General features: G+C 38.2%; 1 protein-coding gene across 2 annotated transcripts in view; it reads right to left on the bottom strand.

Annotated features, from left to right (window-relative positions):
- The window catches only part of Vav3 (vav guanine nucleotide exchange factor 3), a 341,908-nt gene that overhangs the window by 57,483 nt on the left and 272,082 nt on the right, over positions 1-12,343 (bottom strand). For both annotated transcript variants that reach the window (XM_059266122.1, XM_059266121.1), the window contains exon 20: positions 8,479-8,615. In XM_059266122.1, the coding sequence (XP_059122105.1) occupies positions 8,479-8,615 (137 nt within the window). The remainder of the gene's footprint in view (positions 1-8,478; positions 8,616-12,343) is intronic.

The following is a 12,343-nucleotide window of genomic DNA, read 5'->3' as shown; positions in this document are numbered from 1 at the left end:
ATACAGACCATCCCACAGCATATAATCTGTATATTTTCTATGAAAACACTTCTCATAGGAAAAGGCCACTCCAGCAGGAGAGACTCTCTGTCTTTACATATCATATTACTTAAAAGCAACAGGTCAGCTGTCAACGGTCAGCTGGTGTGAACAGAACTGTTGTGCACGTTGTTAGAAAACAGGCATGCCTTACACCTGTACCAGGAAATGTGACCCTAAATGGCCAATTCCCTACTTGCTATTCATTTCATTTGAAGGCAGTTTTATATAGCTTCCAGGGAAAAGAAAAGACAAAGAAAGAAGGAAGACGCTGCCAAAATGAATCCCTCAGAAGAGGAGACAGAATAGAGTGCATTTCCACAGCTCGATTGACAACCCATTGTTTGAAAGAAGTTACAATGAAAAATGCCGAGGACCCACTTACTTCAACAGAAATTACTGTTGTGATAATAACAATGCAGAGGAGACTAATATCTATTCAAGGAAAGAGAGTCCCTGATACATCTTGGAGGGTAATTTGTATGCTCTAGGCATGGCATGTGTGGAAAACATGACAGTCTACAATAGAATCTGACTTTCTGCATTAATGAGTGGAGTGACTGGCTTGAAAGAGAAAGCAGCTCATAAAGCAAAACTCCTTGAAAATGTACAAATAGGCCAAAGCTCTTAACTAGTACAAAAGTCCTTTTCAAGATTCAAATGCAAATTCATTTGTGGTGAGTACTTCAAACTTTAATCTACAAGCTAACCTCTGTGTGTGTTTTTCCAAAATAGGATTTACGAAAACCTCTTAGCAAAAAAAACCTCAAAATAATGCATCAGCTGTCTTGATCATTCAGATAAGAAACTGGTGGTATTGTTTCTGGTCCTTCCAATATGAAACACAGAGTGAACGAAATACTGTAGGCAATTTTTATGTATTTGGATGGATGACTAAATAGATGGACAGACTGATAGATCTGTCTGGATGGTTGGATACTATTTAGTGACTACATTACAATATTACTGATTTATTTTACAGTGATCATTGTCACCCCCACTTTTCATGTAATAAAATGGAAGCCCTTAGTTACCTGTTTAAGGCCACCACACTGGCAGGCGACAGCCAGTAAAATTCAGCAAAGGGGGCTCTGATTTCCTAAGTGCTAGCATAGGAAGTGAAAAACACTTCACTTGCTTCTCCGGTGCTAATTATGTATAATTTCAGACGAGATGGGATAAGGTATCAGAAGAGGTGTGTGAAACTGTATTCTTGAAGCAATTAAAAAAAATACAATCCCTTAGAGGAAGTCACATACTGAAGGGTACAAAGTATATGTTTTCTTTGAGTATGAAAATGAACAAAATATGTACATGGAGACCCTGTATACATACCTACACACAGAGAACTATAAAAAAAAAATCAACCGAAGTATTCTTTATATCTGAAAACCAACAAGTAAAAAATACTCTAGCTTTTTTTTTTTTAATAAAACATGGAATTAAACTGGAGAGTTATCTACTATGAACCTTCCACACATCCAGTCTGTAAAATAAAAGTTTATTTAATCATGACAGCCTCCTTGAAGACGTAGCATCTTTAATCACTTTTTAAGATACAGAAAACAAATATGTCAATTTAATATATTATATGCTAATAATTTGAAAGTACTGCCTTTATTTAGTTTCTATTGTAGGCCAAAAAATACTGAGTTCACTGGAACACCTTGGGGTTTTGGCAATATTAATAGGTTGGTTTTCATTCAATGAGCACATGACAAGCTGGAGATAATGCCATAATTACCATGGAATCGTACCAAGTTGATCATATACTCAGTGGCTCACATAAGATTTATTTTGGGCTTACTGCAAGCCTGGGTTAAAACCAAGCCCATTGTATCCTAATCTTTAGAAACAGGGCTGTATGCTGGTATTATAAAGCCCTCCCAGGTGATTTTAATCAGTGTTATGAACACTATGAACATGGCTCTTGTCTGCCCACTTTATGTGACACCTAAAATTAAGCCACATAGCAAATTGAAAGACCTCATCCAAGCCATATAGCTATTTGGCCACAGGTAAATGACTTCATTCCAGGATTTCTCACTATGCTACTCTCCCTTCCAATAAGTCCAGCTAAATATCCCTTAAATAATTTATAGGTACTCATAAGACAATGCTGGCACATGTTATATATAAGCCAGAAATGCTAGGTGAATTTTTAACATATGTCTGACAATATAAACCTATTACTAGTTCTCAGCAAGCATGAAATATTCCTCTAAAAATAGACCTAGTGTCAAACCAATGAGAGTTCATACTGGAGCATGAGGGCTTCTGAGCAGTTCAGAGCTAGCACTCAATGCATAATTGCTACCTGGAACAAATGTGCTAACTGTTCTTCTCTGTTCTAAGCATCAACCACTCTTCTTCCTAACCATTAGATCTGCATTCCACTAAGGAAAAGTCATAGACACAGTTTGTCATTCACTGCTTCTCCCCATTTATCTTGTGACTCTCTTGGGTATTTCCAGTGCCTTTTTAGCACCACACCAGAAAAATCTTCACACATCCAGGCAACTGAAAAGGAACTGACAATTAATAACAATTTTCTTTTTGCCTAGAAAGGATAGACGGCAGTACAACTTAGTAAAATGAGTATGAGGTCAACTGGAACAAAACCTAAATAGTCCTACTTTCAAAACAGTGTGCTGTAGGAAATAAGATAAACAATAAATAATAAATCTATAAACACCATGAAAAATATTCAAAGCATCACCTAAACCAACTGTGCTGCAAAAGAAATAGTGAATAAAATTTTAAAAGGTATAATTAAGTGCTATGTATCTAAAGCATGAGAAAAATAGGGAACAGAGAGCTTGGTTAGGAAAGCATGATATCTACAATCCCCTCTTCAATAGAGTTAAATGTCCATGGGCACACACTGTGCAGGCTTCTAGGAGTCCTGCTGAGCCATCCCCATGCTCTTCACTGTGGTCTCAAACACACCACGGTTCAGGCACCACTTATATGCCCCAATAGCTCCAATATTTGTGCTTAGCTTCACTATTTTTCTATTGATGTCTCTAGAATGAGAAATTGACTGGCTTTTAGCATCCTCAAGGACGGCTTACAAAGTAAGTTTATTATTAGCACTGCTCAGACAAACCCCACAGTGTCTTGTCTGCGGTCCACCATTACCCGGGTGTTCTATAGTGAACTCTCTCTCCAGGTATTCAATTAACATAGTCTCCTTCCCTGTATCTGAGCTCCATGCTTAAACCAATGCAAAGCATCAGAAGTAACTGTACCAGCTCTGGGTATAAAGCTTAAGGTCTGGCAGCTTCTGCTTTCGCATTCCCAAGAGGCAGCTGCAACATGCAAAAAGGCTGACCCTGAAACCACTATGGTGAACAGAAGTCTAAAAAGTTCCCAAGGAGGTATCTGTGGTCCACAGCCTCCACCAAGTTCCTGACAGGGCCAGTCCCAAGTGTCCACCCTGGTAGTCTAGCCACTACTGGCCCTCAGTTGTTGAGTATCACACTAATACCAAATAAGGCAGAAGAGCCATCTTGTTAACCTAGAACATTATAACAACCCACAAGTCACTATTTAGTGGAAATAGACTGGAATACTGTCAGGGACCTTCATGACACTGAAAATAAATACATTTCAATCAGCATGAAGAAGCTTGCAGCTCTAACCACAAACATCATCAAGCATGTTGTGGCACCATGAGCTTATTCAGTGCTGAGAGGACCTCAGAAGACACAGCACAGCATGAAAGTTAAGGACTTAGCCTTGGGGTCAAGAATTTCTGGGTTTTATTCCCAGTTCTGCCCAGTAACTATGCGACTTTGGGCAGGCTTATCAACAACTCAGTGGCTCTGCCTGCTTTTGTTTAAAATAAAGATTAAAACAGAAATTCCTGTTTTTCCAGAATTCTCATTACTTATACATGTGTTAATACATGTAAAATATGCATATAAATCTACTTTGTATCCAAAAACTGTAAAATAAACATGAGTTGTTTATGCTTCTGTTGTCACTTTTATATGGATTTTTTTAAATGCCAAGTTTTGTCCAATAATAAGGGTGGAAGTGAGAAGGTAGACAGGATAAGAATGCTAACCCAGGTGGAGCTTTTAGTGAAATGCCATGAAGTAGCAAGTATAAGCACATGGAGATTGTTCTAGGTTCCTTCATGTTGCTGGCATAAAATGTCCAGTCAAAAGCAATTTGGGAATTTCAGTTTGCAATTATAGGTTACAGTCTATCATTATAGGAAAGTCAAGGTAGGAACTCACATTCACACCCAAGAGCAATGAGAAACTAATATATGCATAGTCACTTATTTGCTTGTGTTAAACAACTTGATTTATCCATTCTTAGATAGTTCGGGAACCCCCTGACTAGGGAATGGTGCTTCCTACAGTGGGCTGGGTTCTATATATTAATTAACATAATCAAGACAATTCCCCAATGACATTCCCAAAGGCCAACTCACTCTAGACCATCCCTCACAGAGATTCTCTTCCCAGGTGATTCCATGTTGTGTGAAGTTGACAATTAAAGGTAATCATCACAAAGATGATGAGGATTACATGGTTAAATGAGAGAACGATGAGATAAGAAGTCAGAAAAGTAGCAAGGTTGCAGCACTGATTCTGTGGTTCATAAACACCTTGGAAAAGAAATATGAATACTGTGTGGCCAGAAAGAAAACACTGAGAGACATCAATAGATTATCTAATCATATCTGAGTTTTGCAGGGGTATGGAAGATGTCTGCAGTAGACAAATTCTACAAGTGAGAATAGAAATTTAAGGTAATCCCAAATTTCATATGACATGAAAGTTAGGGCAAGTGTCATAATTTAAGCAAAAATTCTATAATGGAGATGGAGAGGAAGAAATACTTTGAAGGTGATTCAGAAGCTAAAATGAAGAGGAACTCATGACCAAAAGATGTATCTGAGAAAGTGAGAGGGAAGACAGAATCTACAAAAATATCAGACTTGACTGTAGAAGGGTGGATAAGTTGGATGTTTATAGAACCAGTCAATAAGAATATATAACATTTAAGCAATATTAGCGATTATTTTTACTTAAATGGCATTTGTAGAATATTCCACTGCTTATAGACAGAGTATATATTCCTTGTATGCCCACACAGAACATTCATCAAGATTGATCATTTTATGGGCCATAAAATAATGCTTAACTATTTTAAAATGATCAAGTCATACAATCTATATTCTCTTGGGAAGTGAAATGAAATTAGAAATGAAGAACATAACAAAGATAACTGTTTAACTTGACTTTAACACTATGTAATATATACATAAATATAAAGATCACAAGTTGCCACTACCCTGTATAATTTTATGTTTCTACATACCAATAGGGAAGATCAGTGTCTTTTAAGCAAAAACATTAAGAACATACAGGAAATCCCTTAATACCTGAAAACCAAATAGTCTATTTCCTAAATTCCCAGACAAAGAAATGAAAGTATTCTGAACCAACTAAAAGTAAAATGAAGTACACCAGAGTCTATGGAGGCAGCAGAAGTAGTGTTTAGAAATTGCAGTACATGCCAGGCAGTGGTGGCACACACCTTTAATCCCAGCACTCAGGAAGCAGAGCCAAGTGGATCTTTGTGAGTTCGAGGCCAGCCTGGACTACAGCACGAGATCCAGGAAAGGTGCAAAGCTACACAGAAAAAACCTGTCTCAAAAAACCAAAAAAAAAAAAAGAAAGAAAGAAAGAAAGAAATTGCAGTACTACTGTCTGTTAGGAAAGTAAAGCAAAACAAAATAAACAAAGCCTACAAACAAAACCTTCAAACTGCTAATAAAGTAAAAGAAGAAAATAAGATAATGTCAGGAGCAGCAATCAATGATGTAAGGAGAGAGAAAGAGAGATTGAGGGCGAGAAACCACAACCTACTTCTATGTTGAGAACTGTGGACATCATAGTCACCTAGCTGACCAGGAGAGAAGCCAAGGAGAAAAGGATGGGGATGGAATGAGGGGCAATGGAAGTGGTAATGCCACTACAGACTCCAGTGATACTAAAACAACAGTTACTATTATGACCATCAGGCCATTAAATTTAATGACAGATAAAATACACAGCTTCTTGGAAAAAGACCAACTACCTTAATTCACTGAAGAAAAATCAGATAAGGGCAGGCAGCTTTTTTACTCATAAGCAATTTACTTTTTACTTTAAAGAAACTATCCTACTTCCCAGGTAACATCATACTAAGTAATAAAGAACTTGATTCTTTTCCCTCAGATCAGAAATACAGCCATGATACACTCTCTTATCACTTCCACCTAACACTTTACAGATGTTAATAGCCACTGCCACAAGGTAAGAAAAAAAATTTCAAGGCATCTAGCCTGGAAAGGATGAAGTAAAAATAGTCATTTATATAAAACTTCTGATAGGATATGATGAAGAAAACTCTAAGAATAACTGAGAATAAGAGTAGTTACAAGATGAACACTCACTGTAGAAAACAGGAATTGTAGGCTGGAGAGGTGGCTCAGTAGATAAGAACATTTGTTGCACATGCATGAGGACCTGAGCTCACATACTCTGAACCCATGTAGCAAGCAGGGCATGGTCCTGTAAACCTGGAACCCCAGCACTGTGGGAGGTAGAGACAGGGATTGATGTGACTCACTGGCTGCCAGCCTAGTGCCAGGTTCAGTGAAAGACCCTGTCTCAAGAGACTAGAGCAGAAAGTGATAGAATAGGATACTGGTTGTTCTCCATTTGCATGAAGTAGCCCACAGACCTGGATACACACATGTGCATATACCACACCCATACACACCCACACTCAACATACTAAAAATCTACACAAAAAGAAAACATACATTGTTATAAAATATATAACTTTTTCTTTAAAAAGTGCAATCATATCAATAGCCTGAAATCAGATGATGGTTGCCTTAGGGTAGGAGCCAGAAGAACATCATCAATGGACATAAGATACACTTGAGATGGGTGAGTATATTAATTACCTTGATCATAGTGATCTCTACACATACACACACATCAAAAGTTATCAAATTATACATTTCAAATATTTATGGTTTATCATATACCTCAAAGCTGCTCTTGTTTTTCCTAAGTGGCACTATTGACACAAGTTAAGCATAGACTTTGTAGGGTGCTAGATTGTGACTAGCACAAGAGCAGATGAAAACTGAGTACAGACTACTTCCCCAATGAGTTTAGCTCTGAGGGTGAGGGAATGAAAGAACCTGAAAGAACAAACTAGACAAAATGTTGAGTTGTGTGTTTTGAAACATGAGGAATGGGAACATATAAATATGCTAGAGAAGATATGCCAGTTGACAGGGAAGCTGAAAATTTAAGATGGAAAATTCAAACAGAACAGAGTCTTGAGTAAGGGGACCTTGTGGGGACAAATGAAGATGTTTCGTGTTTAGATGGAAGGATATAAGAGTTGATACATTTAATTTTTTTCTCTTTCTATTCTGGGAAGGATGATGAGTGAAAGGAGAAAGACACTTGGGGAAAATGTTGGGATTTCAGGAAAGTCATTGGCTACAGCAGTTGAAATGATGGCAGGGATAAGTGTTAGATCTAGGAGCATTCTGAAGAGACAAGAGATCAGTGAAACAGTTACAGACAAATAAGATAGATGCCACTTTTGTGTGCACAGTGGGCAACTTTGTCCTTTGGTCCTTCTCTGCCTCCTTTTCCTTTAGCCATGATCAAATTTCACTTGCATGTCATTCTTCCTACCTTAACCTCAACCCTTTCCTCAGCTATACTCAATGTACAGTGGATAGTTAACACATTCTTCAACTTTATTGGTAAATATTTCTACACATATAGAAAATACCGTCTCTTAAAAACCACAATATTCTGTTAGCCAGCTATATAAAATCTTAATGCTATACCATATTTTTCTCAACAAAAATACCTAAAGCAGAGGTAGGCATATTAGCAAATAGAGATTTCATCACCAGCAAATACCAACAAAATCAATTATTTCTTACATTTCACATATTTTATGAATAACACCTAGAGAGCCTCTAAGATTTTTCAGGTACCATGTGTGGGTGTGCAAACAGTCAAACAGGGCCCCAAATGGCCACTGGCAAGTCAGTCAGGTATCTTCCATGGACTTCTCTCAATATATTAAAGCCATACATGTTAGATCATACCCACAGGTACTAGGTTTGGGAAGATGTTCCAGCCAAGTATGAATTTTTAATAAAAATGATAATTATGACTCACAGCGCTGACAGATTTTCTTTAGTGTTATAACACTCCTGGCCATCTTGGCCTTGCCAACACGGGGAAGTTTAATAAACAACAACCCTACCGAAGCATTTAAGGTTTCTGAAACCGAAGTATTCAATCAGTTTTTAAAGGCAAGTGTTTTGTCTTGAATTCAATAGTCAATCACCCATTAGATCAAAACAGTCCTCATCTGTCTGGGTAGTACCTGCCAAAATGCACTGTGTGCGTCTCCTCTCAGAAGTTCCACAGTGTCTCCTGCCTGGATATGCAGTGGTGGTCCTTCGTGAAGAGCTGGGGGCGGGGTCCCAGTGTAGTTCCTAATGACCTGCATCTTTGGCAAACCTGAAAACAAACAGCACACTGTTTACAATAGAGATGACAATGATGTGTGGAGGCTACACGTGCTTTGGAGAAAGGAAAAGTAAAGCCCACTATTAGCATTAAAATGTTTAATTCTAACAGTCTCAGGTCAACATCTGAAGTAACCCCAGATGGAGTACTTCTCAACTTCCTCTTCACATGTGATGGTGAGGGAATAAGACACATGCTTATCCCCTGTTCCTTGCATACCTTTCCTTCCCTCACTGTCAGTCTCTTTTTAGTTGAAAAAAAAAATATTTCTCTTTCAGCTGATGCCTGCTTCATAAAAAACATATCACGTTTTGGAAAAGAATCAATTTTTTCATCAGCTCTACCCTTTCTGCCTATTACTTTCCTCTTGGGCACTGGCTGATTTCATCACTACAGAGGCTCACCCTTTCTGTGTACGTATCCCATTGCCCAGTAGAAGGCTCCTATCTTAAGGTTATCTTTGTACTCCAAAAGCAAAAAGGTGATGGATGTGTGACTGCAATTCTTGAGACATTTATATGAAGAATGTCTCTGATCTCAAATTTAGGCTTGCAAAACAGACCCAACAAATGGAACACGTCTAAGCCAATAGCATCAGTGATATTAAAAACACAGATCCTTCCCTGCCTTGCACTTCTTTCAATGTGCAATGAGGGCTTTGGTTCAATATTTCATTTCAGAGAACAGACAGCTTCAATTATATAGGGGCCTAATTGCACCAATACTGCTCACAAATGTATAACCTCACAGTCATTTTTTCATTTATAGATAAAGCTGCTCCCTCCTCAGAGAGAAATCACTCATAAACATTACCAACTCTTACCCATTTGGGGGCATGAGCTATTGTTTATTATACTTGAGGAGTGTTTATTCTAATGACTGTGGTGACTGGGTGGAAGCATGTACTCCGTATATGGAGGACCAGTGACTGTCTTTGGTTCTGGATCTCCCAGATACTTTAAAAAGGCAAGCCGGGCGGTGGTGGCTCACGCCTTTAATCCCAGCACTCGGGAGGCAGAGCCAGGCGGATCTCTGTGAGTTCGAGGCCAGCCTGGGCTACCAAGTGAATTCCAGGAAAGGCGCAAAGCTACACAGAGAAACCCTGTCTCGAAAAACCAAAAAAAAAAAAAAAAAAAAAAAAAGGCTACATGAAACGTTCCAAGAAAGAGTTAATAGAGCTCTCAAAATCCTTTTCAGTCATCACCTACTACTCCCCACCAAGAATAGGGGAGTTGCTATTAATGAAACGGAAAGAAAGTGTTAGTCAATGCATTCTTGTCAATCCCGTCAATGGAGGGCAGAGGGCTGAAATTCACTTGCCCTTCACTCCAGTTCAGTTGCTATGGCTTTGGAGGTACAATATAAGTTGCTACATCTCCCCTTTGCTTCAGTGCCACAGAACCCCTGGAGGGATGGTGACTTTAATCCTACTTTAATTTTCCATGGAGCGCTTCCCTCCCAGATGTTATAAGGTGGCACCTTAACACAAACAACAGATTTCACTGTCTCTCCCTAAAAGCAGCACCCCAAGTGAGTTCTCCAGGGTGAAGCACTGGTCAGACTTGTTTCCCGCATGCTAAACGCCTTGAGTACAGAGAGGGCTTATTTTATAGTCTATCAAATTGCTACTACCACACCTCTCATACACATAACCGACGTGAAGAAAAAAAAAAACTGCAGTATGTGAAAAAGGATTCAGTAGAATGTAGAGAAGTCTTCATTTGAAGTCTAGATTGCATGATGGGTCATCCAAATTTAGGCTCTGATTTGTACTTTGTCTTCTTTAATTGCGAATCATCAGTACTTGGAAAATATCTGATTTAGTAAATTCCCTAGGCAATTTTGATTTTATACCATTTAAAATATATATATATATATGCTAGCCAGGAGGTGGTGGTGTACGTCTTTAATCCCAGCACTTGGGAGGCAGAGGCAGGCGGATCTCTCTGAGTTCGAGGCCAGCCTGGTCTACAGAGTGAGATCCAGGAAAGGTGCAAAGCTACACAGAAAAACCCTGTCTGGAAATGCTAAAGGAAAGAAATAATCGTTTTTAATCCTGAAATACTCATCTGACCTTAAATAGCAAGGCCATTGTGACCTTCACTGTAGCTGTCTGTGTGACACCTGATAATGAGAGTTCTCTTGTTGTCAATATGCCCAAGGTAGATAGTCTCAAAAAGGAATGATTAAAAATGCATAGATATTTAGGGAAACACAATAACTTTGATGGCAGTTCACTATCTAAGTATATATTAGAGATTATAATATAAAGATCTCCAGTTTGCATACGAGGCTATGAGAAGTCAGGCCCAGAGTGATGTTGTCTCGGGTCTATTTATGTAGATTGGACTGCCATAACACATGTAAAATAATAACACTTAAAATAGAAAATAATACAAAGGTGAACATGGATTGACTGGGGGAAAATGCTCTATGTTGCAAAGTAGCTATGACAGACTTGGCTTTCATAGTGCTATTTGCTCCTCCTTTTTACCAACTCTATCTTTTTAGCTATTACTTTCTTAAGGGCAGTTGATCTAACAGCACACTAACAGAGGCAAGTTTCTCAGCTTGTTCCTAAAATAAAAATGTGTTAAGTTGGCCAGATGAAGGTTCAGCCATGTCATATTCAAAAGGACGTTGCAACTGGTCTCAATTTAGTTCAAACCAACTGGCAAGTACAGGGTTCTTCAACTAGAATGCTTTTTCTCTGGGAATAAATTGTAACCTTATGACATAATAGAATTTATATGTTTTGTCCTTTCCAGAATAATCTGTGGCTATTTGTTTCTAATGGGTTAATACTTCCCATTTCGCCATTGTCTATTGTTAAAGCCACGGAACTACAGAGATCGAAGGATAAAAGAATGAAATGAGAGCCGATTGGTGTGATGAAAATGGTCACTTTGCCCTTTGCAGGCATTCAACACTGGTGGGAAGAATGGCTGCTTCCCAAGAGAAACCCCTTTAACAAAAAAAAAAAAAAAAAAAAAAAAAAAAAAATGAAAGCCCAATAACATTGTCATGAACATAATCACAATAACTGAGATAAAATATCTTATTAAAAAGGAAAAGAGGAATGGGTTAAACTTTCATATCAGTACTCTGCTATCAATTTAATACTTAGTACAATCTACTAACAAAGCAGGAATCACACTCCATAAATGAGCTCAAGAACAAAGAGTGCATTACATTTACCAATGCTCATTCTAGGAATAGGCATTTGCTGTTGATTTAGCTGGAGGTCCTTCTCTCCTACTTAGAGCCTGCCAGACTCTGTCTAAAACTGACCAGGGCAAAACAAGCCCTACACATCCCCATGGAAACTCAGTCCCTGTGGCATCAAGTTTATCATTCGTCTTACTAAAAGATCTCTCTCCCAGTGTGGCCTATCACCCTTGACCTGCCTCCCTCCATCTGGAATTACTCCAAAGAAGGAAAAAACCCTGTTTTGTAGATTAGCCTTTCAAAAATAATTCAAGAAAAATCCTTAAGTTCTAAAATAAAACTAAAAATCATATTTTTCTTGGGTGGACTACTTATCAAGGACTTCTGAAATACAAAAACAAAACAAACAAACAGAACATGAACTATAAGAGTAAAAAGAGAATTTTCCTCATTGTTAATAATCAAAAACAAATGGTCAATGCTGCTCTTTTCAAATGGCCAACATCATACATTTCACTCCATTATAAATCAATGACTCACTCGAGAAAGTC

The sequence above is a fragment of the Peromyscus eremicus genome, chromosome 6 (genome assembly GCF_949786415.1).
Source record: "Peromyscus eremicus chromosome 6, PerEre_H2_v1, whole genome shotgun sequence".
Taxonomy (NCBI): domain Eukaryota; kingdom Metazoa; phylum Chordata; class Mammalia; order Rodentia; family Cricetidae; genus Peromyscus; species Peromyscus eremicus.
The sequence above is the reverse complement of the archived record's forward strand: the minus strand, read 5'-3'. Positions and strand labels throughout refer to the sequence as shown.